The sequence below is a fragment of the Corylus avellana genome, chromosome 9 (genome assembly GCF_965113065.1).
Source record: "Corylus avellana chromosome 9, dhCorAvel1.hap1.2, whole genome shotgun sequence".
NCBI classification, from domain to species: domain Eukaryota; kingdom Viridiplantae; phylum Streptophyta; class Magnoliopsida; order Fagales; family Betulaceae; genus Corylus; species Corylus avellana.
Window position 1 is genome coordinate 15,237,838 of NC_142498.1, and position 10,406 is coordinate 15,248,243.

Consider the following 10,406-nt stretch of genomic DNA (forward strand, 5'->3'; position numbering starts at 1 on the left):
CCTTGTTTATACAGTTTGGTTGTGTATATGTTAATTCTTCTTCCTTGTATTGGAAATTGTTTAATGCCAAAATTGGGCCATAGCTAGAAATTTTTCTAGCCGTATTCCTACTTATCCTCCACCTCAACCTTCGATTCCTATCACTAGTGGGAAGGACCCTCATTCGTTTCATCACTCTAGGCCTGTTTAGTTTTTTGCCTTTTTTTTTTTTTTTTTTTTTTTTTTTTGGTTATGTACTCAAAAAAAAAAAAAAAAAAATTGTGCTAATTTATATCAGTTTTCTTTATGTTTTCGAACGAAAACAATGCCTCAAATTGAAGCCCCAATGTCTCAAATGAGACTATTATCTTATGTCTTTTTCCCTTTATATCTTGAGATATTTATTGATGTCAATTAAAACATATATCCAATATGCTCAAAAGGCATAAGCCATAATGTTTCTTCAATATGCAAATCCAATATGTGTCACTCCATCACTCATTTGAAGTTGAACTTTAATGCGTGTGTGTGACAACCATAATATATTTATGTTCACAATATATTTAAGTAATGATGGAAAAAATATCACCCATTGGAAGTTAAAAGTTTATGCCTTCCTATGACAAACAAAACAAAGGCATGTCATTGCATTGATAAATAACACCATATATATTTATGTTCATAGTATTTTCAAGTAATAATGGTAAAAATTTCACCCATTTGAAGCTAAAAGTCTATGCCTCCCTATGACAAACAAAACATTGGGAGGAAAAGGCAAAAGGCGAAAGCCTTTTCCTCCACCCTGGGAGGGCTGCACGAGGCGGAGGGGAGGACCTCACTAGGAGGCGGCTGGGGAAAAAACCCTAAGGGTTTCCCAAAGCTTCTCTCTCTAGACAAGAGAAAGAATGAGAGGGTATTATTTGTATTAAACCGCCACTATAAGTAGCACCATATTGGACTTCTTAGTTGATGACATATAACACCTACATTTGTTATATGATAGTCAAAGTCCTCTAAGTGAAGAAGAATATGAAAATCTAATCAACGCTATGGAAGATTGAAGAATAGACAAGAAGCTTGGTAGATTATTTGCAAAAAGTAAGTCTATCGACAGTCTTAAAGAATCTGTCAGCTCACACTCTATCGGACAAAAGTAAACAAGAGTTTTGATAGCTAACAATAATAATAAAACACATCGAGAAGCGTGGTGGACACATAAGCAGATGAACATGCCACCTGCCAAATGAAGAAATAAATAGCTCTTGTGATCATACGAACTCGAGTTGTCATGAACGCTTTTTTAGGAATTTGTAGTTTATCTTCATGTAGGCTTTTTGCTTGAATTGTAAGCTCCATATCACTTTCTTGGCTGCCTTCCAATGTTCAAAATCCAAATTAGACTGAAACCTGCTAAAAATGCTGACAACATAGGTTCTGTTTGGTCTTGTGCAAATTTGTGCACACATGAAGCTCCTAATGGCTCACACATACATGATATTTTTCATGGATTCCTTTTCAATGTCATTTTCGGACATTGATTTTTGTTGAACTTGTGCCTTTTTATAATAGACACATCTCCTAGTCTACAATCTGTCGTATTTATTCTTTTTGGGTGGACTAGTATAATCATTTGTTTTGTTTTAGACCCATAATGAGATGGGCCAATTTTGTAGGTACGTGAGGAAGCCATTTACTCACACCCTATATATAAGTGAAGTTTGCCCATTACGCTTTACTAAGTGATTATTATGTGAAAATTAGAGTTGAGAGTAATAGTTTCTCTACATACACAAAACACAGTTTTCTTTCATATGTTTGAGCATCTACAGGAGATTTGCGAAGCAAATATTGAAAGTATGTCCAGAGAATATTGAAAGTATATCATTGTTATTTTTTTTTATTTATTTTTTTAAATTTTTTACACGCTATGGAGAAAGAACAGATCTATTATTAAAATATTCTAACACAATCTTTCATAAGAGTTTTTCAAGAACACGATCAATATATGCCATCTGAGAGAGCCAAATTACTTTTTAAGCTCCTTAACGTAATACCTAATATGCTTTTCCCACAATGGCATACAAAAGTACTCTAACTGACTTATAGCAAGTCAGCCCTTCAAAAGGAGAGGCATCTTGCAAGCCTCGGGCCCTTAAGAATAATATTCTTTCTCTAATACACTCTTTGCATTAAATTAGTATATCATCAATTAAAAAATTAATTATAATTACTTGAAGGTGCATACTTGAGACTTTTTCTGAAAAGCTATTTCTAGTTTTTTCCAAAATCTTTGTTTTTCAACGTAATCCCAAATGGGTTCTTATACTCAAATTGCTTTATAAGAAAAACTAAAATCACCTGTTGGGAAGCTTTACATTTGAAGTCATGATCTATTGGTTCAGTACTGGAGAAGACATTTTATCTTTACAAAGAAGATTAATAAATTACGTGTAAAGCTCTATAAATTAGAGCTTTGTACACAATCAAACTAATAAAAAAATATATAGTCTTTAAGACTTTTATATGTAAATATAGATCATGCACCAAACTACTAATGTTTGTGTCTTTATCTATTTCTTTAATCTCTGTAGTTTATTAAGAAACTCTAAATTATAGTAGAGCACATGACTTGTCTTGGATGAGCCAAATCTATCATGGAGAACTTAGTTTATAATAAACTTTGTTTGACAACTTCATGACTTGTTAAAATGTAAGCTTGGAAATTTTTTAGTACGACCAACATTACTCTGATTTATATATATTTCAATTCAATAAGGGTGTGATGTAGCACGGATGAAGAATAAAATAAAAATAAAAGATTGGCGTCTCACCAATTGAATAAATTTGCCGTCTCACCTAAGACGTAGAGTCTCATCACATAAAAGACTAATCACAATTTTTAGAAAACAAAATAACTATTTATTTATCAATCATAGTCTGTCAAATACAATTAAGACTTATGCTTAAATAGACTAAATCCTAACTTTAATGTGACTGACTTTTGGGCCAAGCTCATTATTAAATACAGACTCTTAAAATATAAATTAAATATTAAAAACTCTTACAATATAATACTAACTTTAAAGTCTAAACTAATATTATTTCTTCATTCTGCATCAGGGTGAGATTTTTTAATGGGAATTGTTCATGGAACTGGTTGACATATTCGTAGCTAAATAAAATACTATTGTTCTTTGTATTATGATGTTGATGTCGTATACATTTCTGATAAGTCGGCAAGTTTCATTCATCTTTAATTAAAAACAAGAAGAAAAAAAAACCAAAAAATCAACGGTGGATAAAATATGTTAACTCAGTGAAAATAGATGCGAGATGGACGCTAGAATGCAAATAAGTATTTTTAATTAGTATATATATATATATATATATATATATATATATATATAATTTGAACTGCTTGACCTTGGAAATTGGAACAGGTGAAGAAATGTTATAAATTATCATTGGATTGATTCACATAAGCAATCACATGATTCACATGTGATATGGAGTTCTTGGTGTCAGAGGATGCATGGTGTCGGGCACATGGTATACGGGAATTCTTCAGCCTTTGTTCTTTATTAAAGAAATGTCTGAGAGATGGCATCCAAATCTTAAACTCACAAACACAAAAGGACCCTCCTTTGGCTGTACCAACAAATAAATGGTCTAATTTTGTTCAATTAATTATTTTATTTTTTTTCATATTTATGAAAATGTTCAATGATAGGATGGTATGTAGGGATGGTATTGATGTGATTTTGAGGAACCTTAACACGTACATGCTTGTTTTGATTCAATCCCAATGGGTTTATGTCATGTTTCAATTGTTGGATAGAATTAATTTTAATATTGTAATTATGAATTATCTGCTTTGGAATTTGATGTATTTTTAATTTGTTTCTCATGTGCCTCCAAAAGCTTCTAGTTTCTCTGAAAATTCATTCTATCAATGCAAAATTAATTAAAATAAAAGTACGTTTAACACTAAAAAAATCTGTTTGAAAAAAAAAAGTATTAATTTGGTAAAAAAAATTTGAAAGCGCTTTTAAGAATCCCTATAGCTCAAAAATGGCCAAAACACACTTTTGACAAAATTAAACTTGTGCCAAAAAAAAAAAAAAAACTTAAGATGAATAATTAACATTTTTGTTATCATTTTATTATTATTATGTGACTCTTTCACAATGGTGTATGTCAAACCAGAAGCCTTTTATAAGCACGACAAGTTAGCAATACTCACTTAGAGTTTGTTTAGGATTGTGTTTTAGAAATAGAGTTTTTAAATCAAAAAGAACTTTTGGACAAAACTTTCATTTTTAAGTTTTTGCCAAAAGTGTTTTTTTGACCATTTTGAAGCTTTTTAAACTCTTAAAAGCGTTTTTAATTTTTTTTATCAAACGAGTACTTTTCTTTAAACAGACTTTTTGAGTGTTAAAAACACTTTTAAGCCCCTCAAACGCAATCACAAACATGCCCTTACACCTAGGAGGACTTGAAGAAAGAGTTTCAGGAGAAATGCTAAATGTTAATAAGTTCCTCATATTTGGCCTATATTCCCGTACGGCCGTACAATTAACCATTGGATTTGTGGGATTTACCATTGACTTATATTGGATCTACATAAGTTTACAAATCTAATGGTTGATTGTAATGGAATATAGGCCAAATATGCGAAACTTATTGACCCCTATCATTACACACAATAGCAAAAAGACAATATTAAAAGGTCGTGGGCCCACAAGTATTGTGTGTCTACTGTCTTCGTTGATGCTTTTTAAGGACAATTACAATTCACAAAGACTAGAGGTGAAAAAGGAAATTACCGTCAGCGATTATTGTGAGTTTGGTCATTTATAAAACTTTTTCAGCTAACTTTGTTTTCTTGTAAACTCATTTGCACCTTGTTGTCTTCTTTTCCTTGAAAAATTTTAACTCCCAAACTTTACTGTTTTGTAGTGATTTCACCGCTTCCAACATCCCATTTTGTACAGACAATGAATCAATCTCTGCTACTAGCTAAAGAAACAAAAGAAATAATATCTTCAGATCCATACATCTTTGGGGTTTTTCGGCAATATTTCTCTTTGCCTTTTGCTCAAGAGTAGGGTTATTCCTGACGCATATGATATGATTTAAACATGTCAAACCACTACCTATTCTAACACATATGATATGAGTAAGCAGAATCCAAAACCTAAGAATCTATGAGAGATTTTATACCTGAGGAAATTGAAAGAGGATTTTTGCTAACCTCACTGTCATTGGCAACATTGATTGAATCTGCAAAACTTTTTTGATTCTTTTTATTTTCCAAGGCTTGTTTCAACACCCTTCAAAATCTTCTTGCCCTTTTTCTTGTAACAATAATAATACTCTACATCTTTTGCATCTGACCGAGATTCTTCATCTTTTGCCAAGAGTGAGTTAGATTGAGACTGCTTACCTCTGCCATTCTTTCCCTTAGTTAAGTCATTTCCACACTTTTGCTCAAACCTCTCCATATATAAGCCCATTAGCTTGATAATTGACGGACTTTCCCTACGTTTCTTGCGATAAGAGAGCTTTAGCCACCTCTTCAAACGTCAAATTTTATTTTGCATTCAAAAATATCGCCATTTAAACCACCCTTGGATTCAAGGGCTCAAAGGCAGATTCAACTCGCAGAATATATTCTCACCCAACAATATATTGGTTCTCTCTACTCAAACTCAAACTCAAACTCAACATGCACTCACCTATGTCGAGTTTGAGGGGGTGTATTGGATCAACATGATCAGTATATTGTTTTGGAACATTGTGACGTGCCCCTTGTCATTTCATGTCTCTTTTCAAATGCAATGCCTTTATGTTTTTTCTTATTATACAAAAGAATTTTGGGTACTAACCATTGTACTGCAACAGACAAAAGCCAATTTTGTAGTCAAACATCATTAATTATCTGCAATATATAACAGTACTATATAGTTCAATGCATGAGAAGCCAAATTCAATTTGACTTGAAGAGCAAGGTCCCTTTCGATCACTACGTGCCTCACATGCTTCAACGTTTTAAATTTTATATATATATCATGCACAGATTAAGATCCCGGCCGTAAAGCAATGTTTTTAAAAGGTCGAGTTTGGAACAATTCATTGAACTCTATACTAGTGTTCACGTGCAACCGACAAATTGAAGCCCACGTCGATTGTTTAATCATTTTCTTGATTTCTTTTAACTAAACACATGAAGATTCTTCAGTTTGATTAATTTACACATTAAGCAAATTAAACTAATTGGCTTTAGAGTCAAATGAAAGCAAAGAGTTTCTTTGATATTGGTGTAGCTAGCAAAAACCCAAATACAAATAAAAAAAATTCAACCATTGTACATTGCACATGGTCTGTTCTATATTAATTACTCTATGCTAACTAATTAACTGTATACTTAACCCGAAAAATACCCAAGTAAATAAAAAAAAAACAACAACATTAATAACGACAAAAGAAGACCTAAAAGATTAAAATACAATGGAGATCTATTTGTTATACGCACTGAATCCAATGGCATTCTTCTAATTTTCCCATCCACCTCAGCCTGATTTGGATTTTTACATGCATGCAGATGCTTTCCCTTGCCTCCATCTGTTGTGCACGTACATCTGTTATTACAGGCCCAGAAGTATATAGTAGAGGATTGTTATGGGCAACGCAACAAGCATCCCGAAAATGACTCTGCAAAAAATTACAACACCATAAGTTATGCCAACTTCATTTTTTATTATACTCTTACACGACTATCATATAATAGGAATAACGTGGCAGTAAAAATATTTTGTTTACAAGCCTTTATTATTCAAAAGCTTATCATTTTCACTAATACGTTATTTCAGTTGTATGCATGATAATCGTAGAGTAATGTTGCATACTATCTTTTTATTTATTTGTAATCTTAAAAGGCACATTAATTTTAAAATAATAAAAAAATGGGTAGGTAGCAATATTACACCGTAGTCTCGTAGTCTATTAAATAATATTTATTTTTTGTTATTATTTCTTGTTTTGCATTTGGAATAATAATAAAAAAAAATAAAAACTTACGCAGTGCTAAGTACGTTCGCGTGAACATTGTACTCCTTGGCGAATACGAAGGGGACGATCCCTTGGGGAAGAGCAGCCTGAGTACAAGAAGTCAAGGTCAATTTTTGTCTTTCATGCATAGATAATTGTGAAACATAATTATATATAATTTTTATTTCTATTTAACAATTTGGATATATCAACTTAATTAACGTTGCATATCTTTGAATGACCTTATTTATGCTAGAGATAATATGTCATTTATGGGTTGTCCCACATTGCCCAAGTAAGGGGAGGCTTCGGTCATTAGTTTGTATAAAAGCTTCCTCCTCTTGTCCCACATTAGATACAAAGAATGCTCTCTTATTTATATATAAGAGATTATGAATGGACCTTCTATTTTAGCAACGTTGAACAAGATGATTAGGCTTTTATACAAGCCAATGGCCAAAGCCTCTCCTCACTTGGGCAATGTGGGACAACCTACATATTATCTCTAACGATTTATACAAAAGATAAAACTTGGAATATTTATAAGATGGTGCACCTGAACAATTGCAACATGCAAAAGAATACCACGAAGACCGACAGCAATGGAGGTTGCAGCAATTACTGCTGGGCCAGTCAAGAACCTCACAGCCATTGAAAACGTTGCCACGGATTTTCCACAGGCAATGAGCTTCGGTTGTAAAGCCATGAACAAACCTGATATGTTATTAACCAAACATTAACTAAGCACATTATTATTACTATGAAAATAGATTATTAATTGATTAATTAATATTCCCAAGTGACTTACCTAGACTGAACATAGCCATTCCTAATCCCGCATCGGATAGTATCGAAATGGATCCTTTTATGATGGACGGCATTTGGATGTGATATCTGGTAAAATATAAATTAAATGATTAAATTTATCCTTTTTTATAAGCTGATTTAACATGATATCAAAATAAATTAAGGTGCTTAATTACCTGAATGAAATGAGGGACCACGTAAGGCCTAAAAGGCTTGAGTAGGTGTTAGGGTTTCTTATAAGCTTCCTCCAAACCATGATGAGCACAAGCCTAGTCATGACACTTGCTGGAGGCATTTGGTGTTTCTTTGCTCCATCCACTTCTTCCACCTCCACCTTTTTCTGGCATGTGTAAGGAGACCCACTTGTGGGGAACTTCAATCCTTCCTCTATTTCTTCACCACTCATTTTCCTTGCTGGACTCATATTTTCACCTAAATCATTCATACCTGTATATCAAAGTTACCTCAGACATTTCAATTTTCAAACCAGAGAGACAAAAAATAAATAAATAAATAAAAGAAAAAGAAAAAAGAGAGAGACATTAATCTAGGATTAATGGGTTCACAAGAACAAGCATATTTCATTAATAATGTTGGAAGAAGTCCTTCTGTCAACTTCCATGCAAATCACAAAGAGACAAATATGGTTGGGGGTATAGTAGGGTTATTTATTTTAGCTCACCTCTTGATGCATTAGTTTCATATTGAAGAGCAGCCTTGGAAGGATCAAAGTCAGTGGAGGCAGCTCTATTAACTGCATGTCTCAGATTCACTTCAGATACTGGAGATGCACTTGAGCTCCAAACAAACATGTGAAGCTCCTTGTTAGGCATTGCACCACCACCACCACCACTATCCTTCTTCTTTGGACCGCCGCTGCTAGTAGACCCGGAAAACAACGGGTTTGGAGGCGGGTAAGACGGAACTAAACCGCCGTTAAAGAGCTCACCGCTCATACTCCTCCCTCCCCTTTTCTTCCCATTCTTAAACATCTCCTCATCAAAATTTGAAGCCCTTGGTGTTGCCCCTTTTGAAGACTGTAATGAGTAAACATCCCCTAAACCCCCTTGGAAGCTGTTTGTGCATCCATGTTTTGGACTGGGTGCCTTGCTGGCAAACATGGCATAGAAATCCGTCTGGTTAAAGCTCGAAGCCCTCGGTGTCGGCTCTCGCGAAGATTGTACCTGTACGTTAGAATATCAATCAAATGATTAAGTTAATGAAATAAGCAGCGATCAGGTCATGAATTAAAATATTAATTAAATAAGTAAATCTAATGAAACAGTACCGAATAGATCTCTACGCCGGTGAGATTCGACGCTCGCGGGGTCATGGAGGTTAAAGAATTGAGTCCATGGGACTTGTTGAAAGAAGAAACCACAGATGATGTAGCTGATCTTCTCACCACCACATGAAGCTTTCCATCCTCACCAATCTCGGCATCCGCCTGCAACGGCTCTCGGCCGTTCAGCGACACGACATCCGACTCGACCTTGAAGGAGGTGATCGAGCCCGCGGTCTCCGGGAACTGCTCGGAAATGAGGAGCTTTGCACCTCTGAACTCAAACAGGAAGAGCATAAGAGTATACCAAATAATGCTCTGCAAGACCACAATTTGCACCATTAGATCGCCGGAGAAATCCCCGTACATGGCCTTCAAGAGGGGGATGCCCATGACGAGAGTGTTGGGGAGGGTGGAGAGTGAGAAGAGAGTGATGAGCCACTCAAGATTGCCGTTTTTGCTGAAGGCTTGCCAGAGAAAGAGAGCGGAAAGAACGACGATTTTTTGGAGGGAGTCGGCAGCGATGAAGCGGTAGTTCATGGCGTAAGGGTCGTTGGAAGAGATGAAATGGAAGGAAAGTAAGGGAACGGCAAAGACTGCGACGAAACGGTTGATGCCGGAGCACTGGTCCGGCGTGAAGATTTTCCACCACCGGACGGAGCCATAAGCTAATAGCATAGCAACGTATAAAGGCACAATGGCTGCAAAAACTTCGTAAATATCCTTTCCCTTAATCATGGTTAATTAATTATCTGCAACAAAGAAACAGAGAGAGATGGGGTTTTCTTGTTCAAAGTGAAAAAGGAAGGAAGAAGAAGAAACTCTGTTATAGAGTGTAGAATTCTCTGTTTATTTGTTTAGATTGGTGGGGTTTTTGAAAGATCAAATGGGTTGATGCCCGAAGGAACAGAGCCTCGACAGCAACGCAGAAAGAAATTATTTTCAAAATGAGAAACCTCTCTGTCAGAACATGTACTTTGTATATAAGGTTTATAGTCTGCTATTATTGCTACATAATCTTTACATTACATATAACTTCTATTTATAATATTGTCGAGACAGGATTATGATTTTTTGTGTGAAAGGTCCGAATCCACGTAAATAAATATGTCATGTGGGGGTCATAAACTATATATTTGTAAGCGTTTTAAACCATATAATTTATTTATTATTTCTCTCTCCCTCTCTTTTTTTTTTAATATATATATTTTTCCTCTGTCTCTTCTTCTTTCAAGCAACAATTTTTGTCATCGATTTTTAACATATTCATGTAAATATACACATCCAC

General features: G+C 34.5%; 1 protein-coding gene across 1 annotated transcript; it reads right to left on the reverse strand.

Annotated features, from left to right (window-relative positions):
• Positions 1-6,274: 6,274 nt before the first annotated feature.
• EIR1 (Auxin efflux carrier family protein) lies at positions 6,275-10,043 on the reverse strand. The gene is made up of 7 exons (XM_088510596.1): positions 9,125-10,043; positions 8,519-9,020; positions 8,013-8,283; positions 7,838-7,923; positions 7,586-7,743; positions 7,060-7,136; positions 6,275-6,693 (listed from the first exon to the last, which is right to left on the reverse strand). Exons 1-7 carry the CDS (start codon positions 9,854-9,856, stop codon positions 6,627-6,629), a joined length of 1,893 nt encoding a protein of 630 aa, XP_088366722.1. The 5' UTR covers positions 9,857-10,043; the 3' UTR covers positions 6,275-6,626.
• Positions 10,044-10,406: the final 363 nt, after the last annotated feature.